At 52.2% G+C, this 23,933-nt stretch overlaps 1 protein-coding gene across 4 annotated transcripts in view; it reads right to left on the reverse strand.

Moving 5' to 3' along the window:
* The window catches only part of Rox8 (TIA1 cytotoxic granule associated RNA binding protein Rox8), a 142,258-nt gene that overhangs the window by 80,515 nt on the left and 37,810 nt on the right, over positions 1–23,933 (reverse strand). For 3 of the 4 annotated variants that reach the window (XM_089578290.1, XM_089578289.1, XM_089578288.1), the window contains one exon: positions 22,328–22,423. The exons of the other annotated variant lie outside the window; for it this stretch is intronic. In XM_089578290.1, coding sequence (XP_089434416.1) covers positions 22,328–22,423 — 96 coding nt within the window. The remainder of the gene's footprint in view (positions 1–22,327; positions 22,424–23,933) is intronic. 4 annotated transcript variants of the gene reach the window in all.

A 23,933-nucleotide genomic window follows, 5' to 3' on the forward strand; every position in this document is an offset into this window, starting at 1 on the left:
CGCCGCCAGACAGCAGCCGTCTAGATACTGTAAACAAACCGACTCTAGCTCCTCGTAAGCCTAGAAGTGGGAGAACTCTCTCTCTAAATAAAAAAAAAATAAACCAAACTTATCGCTTATACGTTCTCTTTGCAGGCAAGCTGAGACGAAGCGACAGACCGGTGCTCCATTTACGGCCAGTAAACGCAGTGAAAAAGGCAGCAAGAACGAGTCCGAAGCGGGGGGTCCGGCTTCGAAGGGCGCCGCCATGTTTGTCGCCGCGCGGCGGAAATCGGGCGGAAGCTAGATGCGGGAGCAGAGCGCCCTCATTGGTCCGCGCTGAGCTCGCATTCGCCGCTTCCGGTGAGCGGCTGACCGCCGGGCGAACGTATCTAGCACTGCTTGGTCGGCGGCGGCGAACGGCCGCCGGGCGGCCGTTCGCAGGTTTTAAGCCCGACCCACATGGAGCTATTTTCTCGCGAAAAACCTGCGAACGGCCGCCCGGCGGCGGCCGTTCGCCGCCGACCAAGCAGTGCTAGATACGTTCGCCCGGCGGTCAGCCGCTCACCGGAAGTGGCGAATGCGAGCTCAGCGCGGACCAATGAGGGCGCTCTGCTCCAGCATCTAGCTCCGCCCGATTTCCGCCGCGCGGCGACAAACATGGCGGCGCCCTTCGAAGCCGGACCCCTCGCTTCGGACTGAATTCTCGTTGTTGCTGCCTTTTTCAGTGCGTTTACTGGCCGTAAATAGAGCACCGGTCTTTCGCTTCGTCTCAGCTTGCCTGCAAAGAGAACGTATAAGCGATAAATTTGGTTTATTTTTTTATTTAGAGAGAGAGTTCTCCCACTTCTAGGCTTACGAGGAGAGTCGGTTTGTTTACAGTATCAAGACGGCTGCTGTCTGGCGGCGGTCGCCTGTTTTTCGCCGTATGTGGTGCAGCACGGTGACAGCGCGTCGGCGTTCCGCCGCGCCGCATGAAATTCGCAGCGTCTGTTCGCTCCATGTGGGTCGGCCTTTATGCGAAGCATACTAGCCGCACAACCGAGCTCTTCCTTGCTGCGCCGCGCGCGGCCGCGTAGCTACCACGACCTACATTGGCGCACCACGTGATATGACATCACAACAGCTGTGAAAGCTGGGGCTCAACTCGTGCGCTCGCTTGCGGACGCGCAGCCTCCGCTGGCGGCCTAACTCCCGCTCCTTCCGCTAGGGGCGCTGACGTCACAACAGCTGTGAAAGCTGGGGCTCAACTCGTGCGCTCGCTTGCGGACGCGCAGCCTCCGCCGGCGGTATGCTTCGCATCCTAGGCTTAACCATAAGCTAAGCCAGGTCATTTTCTTTTTCGCGAGAAAATCGCTCCATGTGGGTCGGGCTTAACTATAGACTAATACAGGGTCTGTTCAGAAAGTAGTAGGACTGGTTTTTTCCTGGGCGAACGGGCAGACGAGAGGCGGTCTGCGCGTGCAGGATCGTTGAAGGGGGATACTGGGAATGCTGGGGAAAATCGGCAGTCGGCTCTCAGCCGTTGAAGAGAGCAGGTCGCTTGTACTGTGACCCCTGTCGAAACGTCTCGTCACGCAGAATCATAAAGCGTTCACTGGATCAGCGATACGCGACCAAATTTTGTGTAAAGCTTGGTAAAACGGGCAAAGATACTCAAGGCATGATTAAGGAGGCCTACAGTGACGCTGCCATGGGTAGATGCCACACCACGTGACACGATGACGTCACGGCAGTGGAGAAACGGGGGCCCACCTCGCGCCGTCGCTGTGGTTGTGCGCCTCCAAATTACGCGACACGATGATGCTTCGCATTCTCAAGGCTTAACCAATTTAAGCCTCAGCCATTTTTTCTATTCCCGAGAATAAAATCGACGCCCGAGGGGAAACATCACGGATCGGTAGAGGCGGTTCAACAGGCCGTGACGAGGGAGCTAAACAGCATTCCGGTCCAGGCGTTCCTGGAGGCGCACGAAAACTGGAAAACTCATTGGCAGCAGCGTGTAGGTGCGGAAGGGTGCTACCTTGAAAAATTGTAATCGTTTGTACTATATTCTTGAAGAAATTTTATTAAAAAATGAGTCCTACTACTTTCAGAACAGACCCTGTATATAGGTGGCTCAGTGGATATGGTGCTCGGCTGCTGACCCGAAAGACGCGGGGTCGACCCCGGCCGGGGCGGTCGAATTTCGATGGAGGCGAAATTCTAGAGGCCCGTGTACTGTCTGATGTCAGTGGACGTTTAAGAAACCTAGGCGGTGGAAATATCCGGAGACGCTTTACAGCGCGGAAGCGTGGATCTGGTTCTGCCACCGCATTCATCCAACCTGGGACACCCAGGTCACGTGACCCCACAACCGTGGCAGCTAAATTTTAAATGATTGCTCGCCATTAAGGCCACTGCACTCCTGCGCCTCCCAGGAATGTCATGCAGAGAATCCTTAACGCTAAAGCCCTCCCACTTATTCCTCGCCAAGGGATCTCTGTGGACGCGTAGTTCCCACAGACGGTATGGCGGCAGCGTGTCGGCGTAACTCGCAGCGTCTGTTCGTGGGTCGGCCTTAATGCATTAAGCGTACTTCCGTAGAGGGAATAGTCGCAAACCAGTTCTGCTGCAGCTTCCCCCGTCATAACGCCAAGTTTCAGTCCAGGGAGCACTGTGCCGACGCCCAGGAAGTAAGTACTCTTGCAAAGCTCCAAAAAAGCATCGGATCAGTGTTTGTCGAAAGTGAGCACCTCCTGCGCACGATGAATCGTGAATGTGGTAGCACTAATAGCCACACTGCGAAAACAACGCGCAACAATGAGGCAATCCGTATACTAGTGCTCCGAGAGGTGAATTCACACGACGGCAGATCGGCGCCCTTTGACGCTTCTCGCTTCGGCTCACGATTCTGTCTTCTTTAGGCTTAAAGGCCTACTTGACCGAAATTTTTCAAGCCGTAAAAAGATTGTTTCTTCATAGTATACCCCCGTATTACGCGACCCACAAAACATGTTCCAGTTTCAAGCAGTTATGGTGCCAAAGGCACGCAAAGATCGGAGTTTTCAATACCGAAACTGGAAAAACGGGCGCCATTGCCGCCCGCCGGAAGTGACGCATGTTTGAGACTGGAGTCCGGACAGGTTCGGAGCGCCTGCTCGTTGCGGCTCGAGCAAAGCGCTGGTACCGGTAGCGCGTGCAGCACTTTGTGCGATAAATACTGGTTATATGTGAAAACACACATCTTAAAACGGCTGAAACGGCCTAGAAAAAGTTTTAAACGTGTTTTATTTGCTGTAGTAGACTACAAAACTCCTCGCTCAACCTCAGCGAAGATGATGGCGCCGCAATGCTAGTGGGCGTTGTTTGCCTGGCAGTATTCGATTACAGCTTGTGTAAAGTTCGGACATAGCGGAGGAAGGAAGCATATTCAAATGGAGGCCAAGTAGAAGTGCTTGTATTATCAAGTCGGCGTTTTTGAGTGGACACGCGCGTGTCAACAGACATATGCGCGCTCTGCTGTGCGTGTAATATGGTTATCTTGATTTAAAAGAAATGACCTGCCTTTTTCTTTTCCGCCTAATTAGTCTCCCCCGTCGAAAGGTATTCCTGCCTGTGGATAGAAATTTGGAACAGGTGCTGTGAACGCGAGGTAAACCAATAAAAACAGCTGGACGTCTAAAAAGGGAGCTCAAGAAAATTAAGCGCTGCGTTAAGCGAAATAATATGCCAGAAGCAAAATTTGAATTGCAAAATAAATATATATTTTTCTCTTGGAGGACCGTGGCATCAATACGGTGCCGATGGTGGGCTGGTTCATCTTTGCGCGCCTCGGTCGGGCAAGCCACTGCGCGTTGCGAAATGCATGCCGATTCAATTGAACAAAAACTTATGCGCTGCGTTCATTGCTGTATTTACCTAGAACCACTTAAAGTCCGTGTACTGCATGGACGGAAAAGTTTTTCTAATCTTCTCAAATCACACAGCTGGACAGAACGACGCGGTTGCCGGACCCCAGTCGACCGTATACGCCCACCGCGCAAATTACCGTAGGCAGTGCGTGTCTGTATCGACTGAGTAATAATGCAGAACATATAATCAATATTACGTGTTGTCTTCCTTTGAAAATATTATCACTGGAATAACATGCGTTCAGTTCTATGAGGCCTTGGAGACCCGCCTTGAATGGTAACGCTGAAGCTTCCTGTAATCGACCTGAAGTATGAATGGCGTGATGCAGTAAGAAATTCGACGTTTTCAGTGACGCTCATGCGGCCTTTCAGGATTCTCAGCTCGGCCTGCGAATCTTCTAGGCAGCTGATACACACGACGGCATGATTGCGCATTGGACAGAGCTGTACCTGCAATAAATTCGTGCATATGCTGATTCCTTTTAAGACGAAGCAGACCTCTCCTTAAACTCCTGCCTGGTGCAAACAACGTGACGTCAAAAGGGCGTTGCTCGATGAGCAAAGCCGTCCACTTTAGCTTCTGCACCGGCTAAGCTAGCTTGTGACGAGTGGTTCCCCGTCCTCTTTATTCGCCTGATTAGAGACGCCACCATTGTCTTTTTTAAGGAAGAGAGGGGAATTCACGTTAAAACTTGAGCTCCAGACAGCTGACACCAGCTTTCAAGATCGGGGATGAAGGGCAGAGGCCGATAGGTATGTGTATGGTGCTTTCCGCACTCCTCGTATTCCTTTCCGCGACCACGAACTTCGTCGACATGATGCCAGCAGTTTATTTTTCTCGGAGACCATCGAGCTTCGCGGTGAGAACAGCCAGAAAGAAACGCGCCAGAAGAAGAGCTTACAAGGGGCGCACACTCTCTTCAGAACGCCTGAAACTGGCGAGTCTCAATTGTGCGTCATTTCCGGTTGGTTGTCCAGCACACCGCTAGGGGACTGCGTCGTCTGCTACAGAGGTTTTTGAACGCTCCTAACTAAAATTCTAGACGCTTCACAGCCCTAATATTAAATAGAAGTATTGCTCATAACGTGCACACTATATCGAGCGCAAAATTAGCCGAAGTAAACTTTCGGTCAAGTAGGCCTTTAATACCCCTGTCACACGGGCACTTTCTATCCTCATTGAGTCAATGCTCATCGAACTCAATGCAGATCGACGGTTATCACACGGCCACTTTCAAGCGCAATCGAGCTCGATCCTGCTTGACTCGATGCCGGCCCTTCAAGAGTGCTTGAGGTTCCAAGCACAATCGAAAGCACTCTCGCTCTCACGAAGCTATAAAAATAAACGCTAGTTAACAAAACAAAACTACAACTGTTGTTGTAATTGATTAAAATTCAAGACAGAAGTTTCAGGCACTATGCCTGCTTATATGTAAACATATTTATAAATAATCTCGACACCATGCTCCTAGCTTCGCCGTCAGTGTAAACAACAAAGATGGCGTCCTCCTGCTCGTCGACGCGCAAACTGTACTGTAGAGCGGGCGCGAGACAGCCGCTCTCATCGACTGCTGGCTAGACCACCTAGATAATTTGCGGCGCCAGAAGAGAAACGCCGTAGCCTACGCAGAAATCGCGGAGGCGTTTCGAACCCTCGGGTTCCATCGCACAACAGCAGATACAGAGGTGCGTCGCACGTCTGGCTACGGATTTGGCTGCCGCTGCCCCCGACTGCACAGTGTTGCCGGACATCACCTTGTTATGGCTGTTAGAGAAACATTTGGCGCCACCTAACACACATGAGGGAAACATCTCAAGGAGCATTGAAAATGTCCGTGCAGCACCGGATGTTCCAAGCGTGCTCGAAAATCTCGATGCAGATCGAGTTCAATGAGCATTGAAAGTGCCCGTGTGACAGGGGTATAAGAGGGGCGCCTGTTTGTTGACAACTATGTTTCCCCTTCCAACCTCCAGATGGCGCCACTAGGATAAGACAGTTAGAAACGGCGTAACATCCGGCAAAATGGCTGCAGTGAGCGTGCATAAGCTTCGCAGACGATTAGCTTCTTGCCATCGCAGACGATGAGCGGCGGCGTGGTCATCAGAGGGCCGCTACAAGCATTCACACGTGAACAGTGGACGGAAGGCGCAGACGATACCTGTTTCGAGAGTAGACAGCGGAAGCGTCGGTTGGCGATCGGCCCAGATCGATTTCCGCCGCGCGGCGACAAACACGGCGGCGCCCATCGAAACCTCGCTTCGGACTGAATTCTCGTCGTTGCTGCCTTTTTCACTGGCCATAAATGGGGCACCGGTCATTCGCTTGCCTATAAGAAAATGTATAAGTGATAAATTTGCTTCATTTTTTTTTATTTAGAGCGACGATTCTGCCGCTGCTAGGCTTAAGAGGAGAGTTGGTTTGTTTACAGCAATGGCTCCCGTCCTGGGAACCAGATGACGCCCCTGTAGGCTCATTTCATTTTTTGCGTCTCTGCTAGCATACGCTCAACTAAAAGTGGGAATGCGCCTGCGTTTAGCGACGTAAGCATGCGTACGCTTACGGTACGTAGACAGCGTGAATTTATGCTCTCTTACTGTATCTGTGCAAAAGCGAGAAACAGCAGCGGCGCGGCAGTTCCGCCTCGCCCGGGCGTCGACAGATGAGAACAGGTCGCCGTTTGGCGAAGCGAATCAGCTTCGCTCGCCGGGTTTTTGGACACGCGCCCTCAGATGATGACTAACGATTACTACGCGAAACACAGTTGCTGGCAAAGGGACTGGATTACCAGATTACAAAACTAGTTGTATGAGGAGCCGGCTGCTCCGCGTAAACGAGGAGCAATTCCACGTAACTGCAGCGTAAAAAATGAAGAGCACAGAGGGAGAAAACACCTACGACACGGACAAACGCTGCACTCACAACTGATTTTAGTTCGCCAGCAAAGGGAAATATAAAGGATCCGCCGCTGGCGAAATAAAATCAGTTGTGAGTGCAGCGTTTGTCCGTGTCGTAGGTGTTTTCTCCCTTTTTTACGCTGCAGTCATGTGGAAGCAAAGTAACCAACTTGCCCAGAAGCTCGTTTCACTGAAGAGGAGCAATGTCCCAAAGTGTTGGGAACTGCTCCACAAGATTTATTTAAAAAAAAAAGCGCCGCGTCGTGTCGCGCACGTAGCAGTACGACAACGGCGAACGACCACACAACAGCACCACATGCGTACCCGTTTCGCTTGTAAACACCACGCGCTGGTCGCAAAAAGTAGCAGGGTGGCCTGAAAACGTGGTGTTTCAGTTTAAATCCGTGTTGGTTCCCCGCCCAAAGCGAAAACGCGCTTGGATTTTCCGTCCGCGGACATGAGTTGGTTGGCGTGAATCCGTTACGTCAAGTCACGTGATGTGCGGTTCGTCCGAGAGATCTGCGATTCGGTCCGTCGTGTGTATCCACCATCAGCTTTCTGGCATTCCTACTCCCGCCACAGAAATAAACTGGCGCGTGGGGGTTTGCGATGTGTTTGCTACGTACAAGAACATATTAACGGTCTCCCAGGAAGTAGCATCAACTCGCGAGACAGCTAGTCCCCCATGTGTAATAAGCGCGTCTAATTTTCCGCTATTAGACCGCAGGGACATTAGCTCTTACACATTAATTCAACAATACACTGCGCACCGATGCTGTTAACGACGGCTCCGAAGACCAGGAATGATGATGCAGCCTCCCCTTTGTAACGGGAGGGCGCCTAACAAGAGTGCCCTGGCTGGATACACACACGCATGAAAACACTATCAAAGGCAGCCGTCCCAGTGGCGCCACCTGTCGTGGACAGAGCCAACTGCGCACGACGATAGCTGCGCCGCCTGTTCGCAAGCCCGCGAAGCGTGCCGGACCCTCCCCATCCGTTTCAGCGCGCTTTCGCAATGAGCTTGTTTTGACAGTGGAGTATCGATTAGTCGCGAATATATTTTGATGTAAGTTTTCAATGTCGGAAAGGAACACGCTCTTGCGCCCTCAGCGCCTTCGCTCGCTCGACAGCGGTCGATCGTGGCTGTTCGACGAGAAAAATAAATTTGCGTTGCATTCCATTTGGCTTCCCCCGCATGCAGTGATCGATCCCCGTTGTGACTTGCGAGGTGCAAAACAGGCGCGCTGTTTGCAAATGCCACAACAGGCCTTTCGATGCTCTTTTTTTTTTCACAAAAAGGTGGATGCGAGAAGCAGAGCCGGGAAACACGAAGCCAGCCTGTGAGTGGCTCACTGCTTTTGTGCGCTTCCCGAATGCTCCCAGCATACCAGCCTGTTCCCATAACACGGTCATTGAACGCTGCACATATTGAAATGTCCACGCAGTTAAGTCGACCGTTTCAAACAAAGTACCTACTCATGCTTTCGTTTTATGCACCGCAGCATTCATACAGGTCGGCATTTTTCAGCTGAGCGCTCCACAACCCGGCTGCCTCTTTGCGCAGAAAGAGAGGTCATGGCAGCCCGGCGGAAGACGGCGCCTGGGTTCGAGCCTGATGCCTCCGTCCACTGCGCCAACCGATGCGAGGGTATCGCATTCTGGTCTACAGAACACAGCAGACGTTTTCAGCACACCGGAGACACGGCGTGCACCGGTTTACCAGACGCTTCCCGCGAGCGCTCCGGGACAATGCGCGTCGGGTAAACCGGTGCAAAACCGCCCGGTGTCTGATAGACGTGTTTAGCATACCGGAGATGCATTAGCGGAGGAGACCCACGGGTCGCTCCACTACAAGTGTGGAGCCGGCGGCGGTTTGCTTCTGAACAAAATGACATCCACATAAATTTTGCACAGGAAAGCGTAAATGGTCAATCGCTATGAAGCGCGGATTGTGACGGCCCCAGAGCGGCCGAAAGGCATGAGTCTCGAATTCACCTCGGGTCGAGCCGAAGCTCGGAGAGCGGCAAAGACTTCGAAGGGGGCTCAACCAGGGGATTCATTCTTGCTCCGCAGGAGACTCTCCCTGCTTCCTTTGACCAGGGACGGTCACACACGTGATACGCTGTACGGAAGCCCCAAGGCAGTTCTTCGCCAATGCCCACTGTATATCAGCCCGGGGCCAGACTGCTGTTGTGCTCCCGGCAACTGCATTTCCCAGTGTTTGTTCTTTTTGGATTTCTGTCGGTGCAACCTGTCTGCGGCGAAAAATGACGCGCCATCTATTGCCGTTTTTAGTACCTATGCTTGAAAGGAAATACGGGGAGTAAGAGAGAGAAAGATCATTACAGTCTTGGCGATCCGCTACCGTGCCCAGCTTCATCCGCAGGCCTGCGCTTCTCAGGGCCACCTGCCCAATGCGCAAAAGTAGCTTTAAAACGTCCCGCACCAAGCAGACATCCAGTCCAGCCGCGATTCCAGATTCCAGCGTCGCGTCCGTCGTGCCTAAAATGACGCAAGTTGAATATGCGCTGGAGAACCGCGCCGCAGGGAGAGCGAGAAAAAGTCGCACGCTTCTTTGTGATAGGGCAACCCGGGATGACAACGCGCCCGGTCAGCATGATATTCGCACCAAGTACTGACTGAAGGATTCCCGGAACAACTGCGCTTTCAGCTTTCAGCTAGTGAACGGCCGGCGCTCTTAGCAGCGGCTTGACAGCGCGTCAGCACTTTCCGCAGCGGCCGTTCCCTTCGCCACGGTCAGCGGGCACGCTCAGTTTGCTCGAAGCGCCGTTGAGAGCGCTGCAATATGATAGCGCACGTGGTAGTTTTTCATATTTCGCGGGCTTTCTTTAGATGCCGAAAAAAGGGACCCCGTAGGAGATACGATGCTACAATAACTGGATCGCTTGTTTATAAACCTGCTCTACAACCTAATGTAACTGCCTTGGCACTAAAATAAATATTTCAAAATTTGCATAAATCATCTTAGTTAATTAACTATTACAGCGCAATAAAAAATATTCTGAGGAGCGCCACATGATGGCGAACAATATAGCGTTGGTTTCAGCGGGCTGCGGTTTGCCGCTTTTTTTTTTAAATCCTTAGTTCAAATTACGCGAAACACCCTGTGTGTCTGGCCCATACGAGATCATGGAATGTGTGTCATACGTGTCTATTATATAACACTACAGGAAAAGAGAAAAGCAGGGCTGGAATCAGGCTCCAGCTTTTTGGAGCTGCTTTGAAGCAATTTCCAGGCTATTTAGGAGCACTTTTGGAGCAGACTGGCGACATTTAAATGCGATGAGAGCAATTTTGTTTGCAACTCGTCCAAAAACTGCGTAAATACTAATCATCAATCCTACAGGCCAGAATTCTTTAAAAAGACTGCAACTGTTCTAAAGATATTTGCTAGAGTTCATAAAAAAAAAGACATGTGGCAGCTGCTACAAACAGTAGTTGCAGTAAATTAGCTGTTATCAATTTCAGTCCAGAAAAAAAAAAGAAAACAAAATAATGGCGACAATTCGTCAAAACCGTCAAAGGAGAGCAGCAGAATCTCGAATATACTATGTCAGGACCGAAAAAAAAATAAATACCCGCCTACCGGTGGATTTTAAAATTCGGAAAATTGCCGCAGCCAAACCAACAAGAATGTACTCACATAATTTGAGCCCTCGCATAAATGCGCACCAAGGTTTTATTACCCAAGCGAACGTGAAAAAAAAAAAAAAATCGGCGCGAACGTGTTGCTGTGTACGGCTGTGAAAGGTGCGAAGGGGACGGCGGCCGCGCCGCTGTGAAGATGTAACCCCGTAACTGGCCAGGCCAAGCCAAAGCAACGTCAAATGCGTGAGAGGTACGAGCACGACGGTACCTCGCACGACGGGTAGTAAGCCCGGTGTCCATTCCCTGGCAGCTCCACAGGTAAGAAGTTCGTAATTCGTTTAATTATCTCCGCTAAAGAAAATTATATTCGCGCGCCGTTTACCCGTACCACTCGCGCTGGCGGTCGCTTTCCAGGACAAGGTATAGTGCCTAGAAATACACTGGCTAGTGTGCGCAGCGCGCGCGTTTCGTACGGGAGGGCGAGGCCCCCGCCGCGATGACTGCGCGGAGAGGCCGCAAGGGGCGCTGCCGGTCGGGTGGGTGCGCGAAAGCCGCCGACCTCCTGTCGTCTGCTGTCGCGACGATACCGCAGCCTCGCGCGATTTCTCGCGTGAAATCAATGTTTGACAGGCATCATCTCTTGTACTGTGAAGCTGGAAGACGCTAAACGTGAGCAAAAACATCCTGAAATGTTAAAGGCTAAGCGGCAATGCAAAGAGAGGACGCGTTTTGTTCCGTTGTGTCGAAGCGGTTATCGGTCTAACGAAGAAAAAGTGTCTGTTCACTGCACCGGCGGAGCCAGCACGGCTTGCTGAAATGGGAAAATAAGAACAAGAGGGCAGACAGAAGGCTGACATCGAAGGATGTCGTATGCGAAAAACATTTCGAGAACGAATACATTGAAAGATCTTTTAAGACTACGGTGAACGGCGTCGTGAACGAGCTCGTCCAAGTGAAGCCACGCCCGAAGCCCTCTGCTGTCCCTACAGTATTCGAAAATTATCCACCTCATCTTGTTCCTAAAAAGACGGTGAAAAGGAAGGTGCGAAGCATTTGCGACTAAGGACCGGCACCTAAACAACGGAAGCGAAATGTCGAGCTGGATCCCGAGTTGTGCTCTGCAGTCGACGGTGGTGATACGGGTTTTGACTCTTATTGCGTCGCTCGTGGAGGCGCATCAGAGGAACTCCAGAGGCGTTCCGATTCCGAGCAGACAGACATTGCTACAGGACCGGTGTGTGATAGCGAAGCAATACTGCCGTGTCCGTGCCCAAGTGATGTTCGGCACCCGTTCGATGCAATTCTGATTCTGGTGACATGGATGAAGTTGCCTGCTGCGTCAAATGGCGCTTTAACTTATGCCTGTTGCGAGACCGAAGCTGGTGACTTTTGGAAAAACCTTTGCGTGAGCACGGTTCTGTAACTGCCCCAATTTACTTCCGAGGAAGAGAGAAAGAAAAGTGCGTGCTTACAGCCCGCCATGAGGCAGAGACATTAATCAAAGAAATGGCTCTGCTTGGCCTCTGTAATGGATGTGGCATGATTCCTGTTGCAGGCAAGCACACTTCATACAGAAGTATGGAGTGTCATGCTTTCACTGCAAATATTTACGGAAGCTCTCGCAGAACAACATGTGCAGAAGAAAAAAGACGAAAGATCCTTGCAGTGACAAAAAAAATAAAGAATTTTTCTCGTGCTTTGCGAAAGCAAAGAAAAGCGTGGCCAATTCTCAGCAGCATGCGACTCAAATGAAGGAGCAAAACAATGCGAAGAAGCAGTCGAGGCACTTCCGAAGAAGCTTGTTTCTAGCTGGCCGCAAGACGAAAGTCTCTGAGAGGCAAGCCTTATGAGGATGCGGAGCCCAAAGCTCTACGAGCACCTTCGGAAGCAGAGCATTCTGCCTGAACGAAAATATATCTGCAACGATTTAAGGGTGTGGCGCTTTCACTGCCACAAAGTTCTCGATTTCAGCGTTTCAATTTTGCACTGCAACGAACATCTCGCACGTTCCTTTAGTGTGCAGTTTATTGCTTAACCTTATTGTGAATCTTTATTTCCACTTCAAGTAATGTCGAATGAAGGCTATGTGGTAAGGGGCTTTGGACTTTCTGAAATAATTTTGCTTTCGAGAGCTTAGTAAATAAAAAAGAATCGGTTGCATGCTCAGTATCGAGTTTTATTGCGGGCGAAGGCAATCTGCAAGAATGTCAACAAATTGATCTATATCTGGTATTGCAAAATGTGCGCACTGTCAGCGAGCTCGCAAAGTTCTTATATAACGGAACATTTTTTGTAAGAACGCTCCAAGTACAAAAAAGAATAGTTTGCTTCGCGCTGCTCCGCGCGTGCGTACTGGACGCAGATGCACCCACCCGAACAACAGCGCACCAAGCGGGCGCCGCCGGAAATAAACATCGGGACCCTCGCCAAGCCCGCCCTTGCCACACTAGTCAGTATTCTAGGCACTATAGACAAGGTGTCCGGAACCCTAAACAACCGAACCGTTGTCGGTTCGGTTTGCCGCTAGTCAGCCGGGCCTATCACGAGGACGCCGTTTTAGCGCCGTTTATCTCCAGATACAGTGCCTAGAATACTGTATTTTTCCTTCCTCCAAGAGCGAACCCAACTGTCGATGCCAATGCGGTTGCGCCCGTTTCGTAACGAGCGCCCAGTGTTGCCCAGCCGACAATAACACTCGGCTAAATTTGGCTCAGTATACTTGCAATGCGACTCGCAGTCGCAAGCCAAGCGACCGACTTGGCTGCGTGTCGTCGGCCACTTCTTTCCTGCACGGTACAGGGACAGACACTGGCGCATACTCGCGTGTTCACGGTAAGTGCGGATCAGCCTGTGCCGTACGGTCCACTGTTAAAGGGAACATGCGATCGCGCGGCCTCCGCGGAGCGCTGCTGCCGAGAACTTGAGGGAATTGTCGGCACAAGAGGCATGCGCAGTAAGCATGGTGGCTGGTCGTTCCGCGAATGCGCCTGATGCCGCCTATTCTCGCCGCATCTAGGCGGCAGTGCTTCGTGAAGCGCGGAGGGCACGCGATCGCTTGTTCCCTTTAACAATGGACCGCACTGTACATACGCTTTGGTTTGACATTACGGCCTTCGTACTACTTCCCTTTTGCTTCGCCGAGACCGCGTAGGTCAGCGCGAGATTCTTTTACCCTCGCACGCAGGCTGCCGGCGCTGAGCTTGCTCTTGTTCCCATTAAACACAATTCATGCACAGGATTGTAAGCACGACCGGTACCAATTTCAGTTGCTCTTTCCGCACGCATGCCAGAGGAACCAGGGGTGGGGGGAAGGGTTTAGCCTAGTATTTTTCTGCTGTTGGTATCTCCCTTAACCATAGGAAAATGTGCGCGATTTCATTATTCTTTCACACTTAGCCAAACGGCGACGCAACGCTCTCGCACGCGGCGAGAGCTCCCGAATAAAATAAACGCGACTTCGTACCTCAGAATTCGTGAAAGCTCTGCTAATATCTATTCACGCTTCGATAAATTAAGCGAAAGTACGTTTTTATGAACCAGGTTGCATAAACAATGCCAAATTTGTTTTCTGCTGGCGCCGCGACTCAGTTGAGCTCACAGCGGTAATTTGTAGATAACCTGGCGCACTACGCACGCGACAAGAAAAACCTGCTTGTGAGGGGTGCTTCATGGCCGGTAGTGAGGATTAAGAAACTGCGTGCTAGCCGCACACCTAATCGTTGGTATTCACTCTTTGCGGTGGAGCACCACACGGTAGCGATATAAGCACGAGCGCGTGCAAAGCGCCCGCACAATTAAAGTGAATCTAAATATAAATGCAATTGCAACGCATCAGTGTTATCCCTTTGATAACGTAAATACTTCCTGCAACACAACCACGCTACAACACAACACAACCAGTCCAGAGAGGAGGCGTACCGGTTTCAGCAGTCCAGAGAGGAGGCGTTTCGCCCCTTCAACCGTGCTAGCGCGGTGCCCACTGAAGTCCAGGGAACAATATGGCAGCGCCCAGGGAGCCCTTTTTGGAAAGGTCGCGGAGCTGCCGCAGCCCCGCAGTCTCCAAAGAAACGCCCGCACCGCGGCGCGCCAGTCGGCGGAAAATGGCCGCGCAGGGGAGCGGCTCTGGATTCTGGTATACATGATTTTAGTTTCGATACCTGGGCGCCGCCATGTTTGTTTTACTCGAGCGCCGCCTACCGCCGACGCCATCGTGGGCTGCAGCCGAAGCAGCGTGCGATCTCTGAAAGTGTCATTCGCCCGTTTTATTTCTGCCAAGCCTAGACGTTGGTGTTCCGTACAACATTGCTGCTTTTGTTGTACAGACGCAAGCACGCGCTTGACCGGTAGCTAAGCAGCCGCGGACGTTGCTCCGCGCGCCGGATTATCAGCCGAGGGGAGGACGGCAACAGTGGGGTGTCGCGCAGCGCACGTGTTTGAGAGTATTTCTCCCTCTCCTGCCCGCTCCTCGTAAAATGGTGTTCCATAATTCTGATCAGGCGACTTGGGACGCGCCGTCCGCTGCGGCTCCATGTGAAACAGAACGACCAGGGTAGCGGCACAGCTCGCAACAAAGGTCGTTCTGATAACAAGGTTGCCTCTTGTGCGAAGCACGCGAAGCCGAGAGCGGCGGCGAAGTCAGGGCGGAGGAGCATCGAGGCTCCTGGTGCTTGCAGTGGGGCGGCGACCGGTGCGGCACTTTTCGCATCCCCTGCTTCAGCCTCATCCCCGCTGCTGTCAGTGAATATTCTGGAACATGTGCGACTGATTTCAACCATGCTAAATTTGCAACGCATGGCATACGAAAACAGCCCCTTCCCTCGCTTCAGAATTTAGGGTCAAAGGATTGCGTAGAAAAGCTACAATCCTAAGGTGAGGTGTGAAATAAGTGGCTCTTCCAAACACTGCGCTCAGTGCAACCAAACGACGCCACCCTGGAAAGCGTCACTGGCCAATCGAGGCAGCAGACCCTGAGCGTACGCAGAGACTCTGCGGGTAATAGACACTTTTAGTTGCTGCGTACGTAGCGACATTGCGTTCGCAACGCTCACTACGTTCCGTACGCTGTAAAGGACACCCCCGTCACACTTATAGTTGGCCGTGCCACCGCAGAGCAGTCGCGCAACGCATTGTGTTGTGTCGCCATCTAGTGACAAACACTGAAAGCGCTGTAGCGCTCGGCTGAACATTTTTCAGTTTCTGACAATATGAATAGCATATTACTGTTTTTAATGGAAGAAAAAATGTATAATGTTTAATGAGGAGCAAAAGTAGGCACATGACTAAGAAAAATTATTCGCCAGGTGCGGTTGCTATGACGATAAACGTACACAACGTTAGTTAGGCTTAAAAGGTCAAAAATCGCCTCATTATCTAAAAAACAAGGGGCATTTGTCCCTAACATTTTGGCGTGTGGGTGAGAGTAGACAAAATAGAAGCTAACGGCACGGTTTAGAGCGAGCCATCGCGTTGAAGAAAGCAGCGGCGAAGTGAAATCGGTCCGAAGCGGGCGAGATGGTCGCCGCCATGTTCTCTACGCAGTACGTAGCGTCCCACGTTACGTACGCTACGCTATGCTTTGTAGCGGGCGGGCGTCCGCAACGCGCGGCTAGATACGTTGCGTTCCGCGCATGCGCATTCGTTACCCGCGGTGTCGTTGCGTACGCAAGCTCACTGCGTACGTCCAACTAAAAGTGTCTAATGAATGCCTCGCAGCGTCTGGAGACTAATCATGGCGTGCGCGCGCTATGGGCACGTTACTGGAAGCGTTGACGATTGACGCGGTAGTTCGCTCAAATGGTAGCGGAATAAGCGATAACTTCCTCCTCGCAGCAACGACACCTCGTGAAGCAGTTCTCTAGTTTTTAGTAAGTTATATTTTCTTCTATTTGCAGCCCAAAACGGTTCGCAGTGCACCCGCTTGTTGTCAATATTTCTTCAACCCACCGTAGTGACGTCTTGTCACTACTAGATGGAGCCACTGTTTAATTAAGCGTGCCCCTGAGGGACCCTATGACATGGCCAACTAAAAGTGTCGTGTCTGCACTATTTGCAGCGGTGCGTACCCCAAGCTTACCGCGACCGCCCAACTAAAATAAAAGTGTCTAATTGGAGAAACCTCCGCTGAAGCCGTACCGCCATTAGCGATAAACGTAACAGGAGGAGGAACTGGCGCTAGCGTCCGTAATAAAGACCAAGATCTAAGCGCAAGCAGTTTGTGAAAGGAAAAGTCTATTTCTCTATCGCTTTTGAATTTCTGACCCGCGAGGCCATTGCGTGTTCCGCGAACTCCGCGTTATCTCGGGCGCTGTCGCCCGCCTTACCGGTCCCCGACACTTTGGCGTTGTGTTCTTCCTTACGATGGTGTTTAGCTTTGTGCTCGTGACCTTCGAAATTGCGAAGGGTGAAGTGAGACCCGCACGGACAAGACAGGAACCTCCTTTTCGGGAACCACCGCTCATTTCGGCGCCGCGGAACACGGACTACGATTTAGTCACTGCTGTTGACGAAGCAGTCATAGGGTTTGATCTGCAGAAGAGTCGGCACATCAAGGGAACCGATTATGCCACTAAACTAATTCCATCGGTGTCACATATATAGCATGGACAGTGAAGGCCATACAGTGATAGTGGTTTGCTTTCGCGTGTTATCTACAATTGTAACGTACATCGCCTGTGTGCACTCACTGTGCAGAGGACTACTCTGTCTGTATTGCGTGAACAGAATCCACGGGACGATCGCACATGCATTGCGTGAATGATGCACGAAATGATGTACTAAAAACGTCAGCTGCGCCGTTTGAAATGACACTCAACACCTATGGCGGTATTTTGAGAAATACGGCTGAAAGTAACGGGAAGGATACGTGAATAAAACCATGGATATGTTCTCTGTACACTGGCTCAGCGCTATTGTTGACAAGCAGCGCAACCAATTTTAGCACGGCACAACAGCAAAGAACCCAAGCGATGCGCGGCCAGATCAGGCAGACCAGATGTTGGATCAGACCGCGTGTGAAGCAGATGCCATGCGAACCCACTCCCGCGCGTTTCGGTCGCCTGCTGTCATCATGAGCCTGACTACGCCCACTGCAGGGCAGAGGCCTCTGTGCCAGCTGCGGCCACCGTACCTCCGCAAATCTCAACGGCCAACCCAACTTTCTGCCACCCCCTGCTACGTTTGTCTTCTCTTAGAACCCACTCCGTTACCCTTAAGGACCAGCGGCTATCTTGCCTTCACAATACATGCCCTGCCCAAGCCCATTTATTCCCTTCGATTTCGACTAACATTATATTCACCCGCGTTTGTTCCCTCACCCACTCTCCGCTTCCGGTCTCTTAACGTTGCATTTTTCTTTCCATAGATCGCTGCGTTGTCCTCATTAATACGCCGTTATTCCGCCAAACTCAGTGAAGCAGGGATTGGCGCTAACCTCTGTAATTAGTGGACGCTGGGAAGTATAGGGATGGCGACGCGTCAAGTTTTCACAGCACAATACCACCCTGTCTTCTTGAGAGGGGGGGGGGGGGGGGAAGAGGAACGCCACTTTTATTCGCCTATATTACAGTTTTAGCAGTGCGTCCGCAAGGGCTTAACGCACGCAGGGAGCTTGCGGGGACCGTAGTGCGCATGCGCAGAACGCAAGCGCGAGCCCTGCGTCTTGCGTACGTACGCGAGCCAGCGGACTTTGCGTTGCGTGGTTAACGTTGGCAACATGGCGGCGCCCTGCACGCCCGCTTCGGACCAAATACTGCATCGCCGCTGCATTTTTCGACGCGATAGCTCGCTCTAAACGGTTGTATTCACTTTTATTTTGCGCATTCTCACCCCTCCGTGACGATATAGGCGACAAATAGTCATCGTTTTTTAGACAAATCCAAGAATTTCTTTTTTTTTTAAGCCCCGCCGCGGTGGCTCAGTGGTTACGGCGCTCGGCTGCTGACCTGAAAGAAGCGGGTTCGATCCCGGCCGAGGCGGCGGAATTACGATGGAGGCGAAATTCTAGAGGCCCGTGTGCTGTGCGATGTCAGTGCACGTTAAAGAACCCCAGGTGGTCGAAATTTCAGGAGCCCTTCACTACGGCGTCCCTCATAGCCTCAGTCGCTTTGGTACGTTAAACGCTCATAAAAAAAAAAAAGAATTTCTTGTTAAGCCTAACTATCTACGGTGTACACTGTCGTCATAGCAACGACCCCCGGTAAAGTACTTCAACTTTGCGCTAGATTTTGTGTTTTAATTTGATTCAATTGATTCACAAACAGCCTTCGAATGCAACCACCAATGCCATTAAGAGAAGAGGAAAAAGTTTCTTCAGCACACAGTTCAGGAGCCACTCCCAACTAAAACTCGTCGCCAGGGCGGGTGGCACAGCCAAAACTGTCCATCATCTAGCTCGGAAGAAATTCTCGCGGTGACCCCCCCCCCCCCCCCCCGTATCGCTGGTTGGCCCAAAAACGGGAAGCCAGAGATGGGGCCCCCTGGCCGGCGACTCATCGTAGCGGAAAAGAGACGCCGCTGTTTTCTAACCTCTCCGAAGCTGTAAAGGTGAGGGAGCAGCAGCACAGCAACGCCCAGCCTTACTACAGCAGAAAAGGAAATAAAAAAATCATCCGTTTATTTTACAGGCTTACGAAGGGTGCAGTGAAGAGCATTCTGAACTCATCTTTCTACACGTTCCGAGCATTCTTAGAAACTGCGACTTATTGCCATGTGTGGCCGATTTCCCTAATTAAATCGGATTAACGTCCGGCTACCGCCTTTTTTTTATTGCGAAAGCAATACTAGTTGCACTTTCAGCCCGTCGCGTAGCGAGGCCGGTAGCTACCATATTAGCATATTGGATTGGATTGTATAACCGATGCATCACCACAAGTCTAACCACAAACACCACCACCAGCTGAACCATTGCGTAGCTACGGATATTGCTTTCGCAATTACCGGGCTTAACTAGGCTAAGCCACAGCCATTTTTTTTTATTCTCCCCGTACGGTGGGCGGAGTCGACCAACGCGTGGAGTACCTTTCAGCCAGCTCCGTGGAGGCTTAGCTTTCGCTTTATTTTGTTTTTTAGGTTTCCGTGAATAAATAGTTTCATTCGCAGATAATATAGCCGCAAAATAAAAATACGCGCGGACTATTTGCTACTACTTTGAAGAACCACGTTGCGCTATAAAAAAGAAAGCCACAGGAAAAAGCCAAAGAGACAGAAAGAGCGCTCTTTCTGTCTCTTTGGCTTTTTCCTGTGGCTGTCTTTTTTATAGCGCAACGTGGTTCTTCAAAGCAATGCACCAACTCGCCCAACAAGAAGTTCTTCTAAACTACCTAATTTGCTACTACGTATCACTCAGCCGATGGCAGAGCGGCAAGCCTCCACGGGACTGGCTGAAAGGCACTCCACGCGTTGGTCGACTCCGCCCACCGGACGGGGAGATTTCAAAAAAAAAAAAGCGGGAGCCGGACGTTATTTTGACTTAGGAAAATCGGCCACACAGGGCAATAAGTCGAAGTTTCTAAGAATGCTCGGAACGTGTAGATGGAGTTCCCGCGGCAAAAAGACGAGTTCAGATTCCTCTTCACTGCACCTTTCAGGGCATCTCAGAGCAGGCAGTCACCACAAACGGTTTATGTCCCAAAGCGACTCAGGCTATGAGGGACGCCGTAGAGAAGGGTTTTCCCACCATTAAGGAAAAACTGCGCAGCACGCATGCATTCCAGTAGTGCTCAATTTTGCCTCCGGTTAGGTGGAGGGATGACCCCCTCCATCGAAATGCGCGGGATCTTTGGGGCCAGCAGCCCAGGACCATACACACGGCGCCACCGCGGCGTAAAATGAGCACCAAAGTTTTGAGTGCGCCGCATTATGGTCCAAATAGCTTTTGATTCTTGAGCAGATTGTTATTTCTTTTGTTTAGAATAACGATTTTTCAGCGAGGGCGCCTACCCTGCTTACCCATTCGCCCTATTTTCACAGTACTTGCTGAACACGCTGACTGATGGGTAAATACTAGTTCGCTCTTTCTTATTTATTGTTGGTTTATTGAGGTCTAACGTCCCAAAGCGACTCAGGCTGCGAGGGGAAGCCGTAGCGAAGGGCTCCGGAAATTTAGACCACCCGGGGTTCTTTAACGTGCACTGGCATCGCCTCTGGAATTCCGCCTCCATCGAACCCGAGTCTTTCGGGACAGCAGCCGAGTGCCGTAACTACTGAGCCACCGCGGCGGAGCTGTTTTGTAGGAAATACTGAGGAACAAGTGGGTGATATTCAGACATTGCTAAAATGGCGATAGTATAACGGTCAAAGACTCACGTGCAACAATGCGCCAGGAATTATTCCACATCTCGACGTCAGTTCTGTAATAGCTACGGCAACAACGGGGTGCGGTGCGAGAACCAAAAGAGATTGTCACGAGGCTTCTTTTTTCGGCAACTGTGTCGGCCAGAATCGCTGTTGATGGATGTAAGCGGCTTAGCATTACTGCCAGTCGATTCAAACAAAGCCGGCGCAACTGCCCCACCTGTGAATATGACCACATGGGGCCCGATTAGATCTGCACCACGGTTCAAAAGCCCATTTCAATACCACAGCGTGGCTAGCGATCTCCGGCACAGGGCGAAATCCGCAGCATCGCTGGCTAGCATAGCGGCAAGATGGATCGTCAAAAAAACGGGCAAAGCGTTGCTGGAGACCCCTGTCAAGCATGTCTGCAAACACAAAAGGTGTGGTCGCTAGCGGGCTTGTGCTAGGCAAAATACTGCTCGTGTAGTTTCCACGCAAGTTCAAATACGCTATGCATTCCTTGGTCGCGCGTCAGCCGTCCACACCGAAACAAGCGATAGCTTCCCCGTTCTTTGGCGCTTAAAGACGAGACGACAGACGCTTTTCTGCTGCTACGCGCATCCCACACTGACGCAGCCGTGGAACCTGTTTTGCTATGGCGCCACCGCATCTTACAGGGATTGATCATGGCGCAGCACTTTTTTCCCTGCACAGATGGGTTCGATGCTTCCGGTTCACGCGCGTCATTCAAGCTCGCGCCTGGAGACCCACCCCATGTCCCAACGAGCGCGGCAGCTACTGCACACGGTCAACGACCAAAGCGTCGCGGCCCGTCCCTCAATGCAGCCGGAAAAGCTAGGCTGCCGCGCCGCCCAGGGGCACCGGCCAGAGCAGCCCCTGGGCGTGCAGACAGGCCTCCACGTGAGCCGCACGTGGCCCCCGTACCTGGAGCAGCGGCACGATGTCCGAGGAGCGCAGCGCCGACGTGGCCAGACCCAGGGGCACGGCACAGCCGCTCACGTTCACGAACATGGCGCGGCGCGGACTGGGTGTGCGCCGCGGACGCCAGTGCGGCCGCGCTCCTGCGCAACCCCCTCTTCCCGGCGCGCGCCAATGGGCGGCGGGGGCGGGCGCACATCGACCCGCACGTGGCCCTCCTCCCCCGCCAATGCAGTCCCCGCCAATGCAGTCATGACGGCCCAGAGCCGACATTCGGCGCAAGCAATGCAAAGCACGGAGCTCCGCACTCGTTTCAATCGGCCAAGCTACGAGCCCTGGCAGGTCTGACCACGTCTGCCTCACTTGAGGTGACGAGAGAAAATGCGCCACCGGTTTGCGCTGCCTCCTCCGGAGCGCACTTGAAGACGATCGAGGAAAACTGGTCGAAAGCAGACGCACGTGGGAGAGCCTGGGGCTACAGCGATGAGCAGCACCGTAGGGCATCAGAGTGGTGGCACAACCGGCCACAGACGAAAAGGGCGCCGTCGTCTCAAGCAGAGGCATCGAGTGCAACAGAGAGAACGCACTGAGCTTGATGTGGAACACCATGCGGATGGCAGAAGCAGCTCCAAGATGTGTTTACTTGCACTAGGCATTCGCCAACTACGCACGTGTGTGGCTGCTCGGAAAGGCCTCTAGTAGCCTGCCTCCACAAGCTGGCCGGGAAGCGCACTCACCTTGCCGAAACAGAGCCGCTTGTTCATGGCCAGGAGGGCCGACGCCGCCGACTGATGGTCGCTGAATTCCACAAAGCAGTACGGGTCATTGCCAGGCTGCACAGAGGAGAGAAGAGGCGGACATGAGCGCACACGGCGGCACCGGGTCACGTGAAGCGCTCACCCACACGAGGAGTGGCGGCGGCCACCACTGCATCTCGCCGGCCAGCATGGGGGAGCTGCCGCGCGCGCACTGGCCGATCGAAGGCGCGCGGTGCGGTGCGGTGCGCCCGCCCAGGGGCGCTGGGCACGCGGGATTCGACCCAAGGTCACTGACGCGGACTACCCCGATAACTGGGCTAGAACCTCTCCCATTTCTTCCAGAAAATATCCCTTTATTGTGCTATCGAAGCTCGTTTGCCCAGATACTTTTTCACACACACACACACTAAGGCAGGTGTTTAACCTGTTAAATCGAGTACACGTGCGAAAGTAGTCGACACATACACTCCGCCTTAAGGACTTCAGTGGGTCAATGCCCATATATGCAGAATTGGTCATTCGCTACTTAACATTCATAGATCGCGGCGAGTCCTCGGACCACTATCAGCGGCAGCGGTTAAAGGGACCCTGAGGCGGTTTTAGAATCTGGTAACCTTCCAGGTTTATCGTTTATGGGGGGGGGGGGGGGTCAACGTCCCAAAGCAACTTCTGGGGACGCCGTACTGAAGAGCTCTGGGAATTTCCGCCACCTGGGGTTCTTTAACGTGCACTGACATCGCACAGTACACAGGCCTCTAGAATACGGCCTCCATCGAAATTCGACTGCCGCGACTGAGATCGAACCTGCGTCTTTCGGGCCAGCAGCCAAGCGCCATAACCACTGAGCCACCGTGGCGGCTAGCTAACCTTCTAGGGTTCTGAAGGAGACTCGTTGATCATGGCTGCGAAGTTTTTTTTCTAGATTTTGGCTAAAAAAAACTGGCGCAATCACCAACTGAAAGCGTGGCGTTAAATCTCCCGCGAGAGCGCAGAAAAACGGAGGGAAACCTCCTCAATGTCGACCAAGGTGACGTCACGTTGAGGAGCCGGGGATACTTCGAGCGAGCTTTCAGCGTACGTACAAAACGTGTCAGCATCGCCACCGTCGCAGGAGCGACCAAATCGGCACTACACAGGGCGTTTCAAATTATCCCATGCAGATTTTTCTTACAAAAAGATAGCAGCGCTCAGTGCATCCGGGAAGGCCGGGGGGGGGGTCCCTCAACGACGACGACCGCGCCCGTACAGACATCATAAACTCGGTACAAGAAGTGCGTTTTGGACAGTGTTCGGATGACTGCAGAGGGAACAGTCTCTCATGGTGCCAAAGGTCGTCCCGACTAGTAGAACCAAAGGGTTGCGCAACCGGGTTTCCGAAAAGAAATTCGCCCCGCACCAAGGATGGGACGATCGAGGCGGTAGAAGCAGCTGCGACGACCTCACTAAAGGAGCCTTCAATGACTGCGTGAAGCGTTGGCAACGGTGCATCGAAGTAGGGGGAGAAATACTTTCCGTGCGACGCTGCGCGGCACTGTGCGGGGAAGAAGATACTTGGGCTACGTAGAATTTGTGACTTTTCTTGGGC

Source organism: Amblyomma mixtum, chromosome 3 (genome assembly GCF_055824585.1).
Source record: "Amblyomma mixtum isolate Tamu chromosome 3, ASM5582458v1, whole genome shotgun sequence".
Taxonomy (NCBI): domain Eukaryota; kingdom Metazoa; phylum Arthropoda; class Arachnida; order Ixodida; family Ixodidae; genus Amblyomma; species Amblyomma mixtum.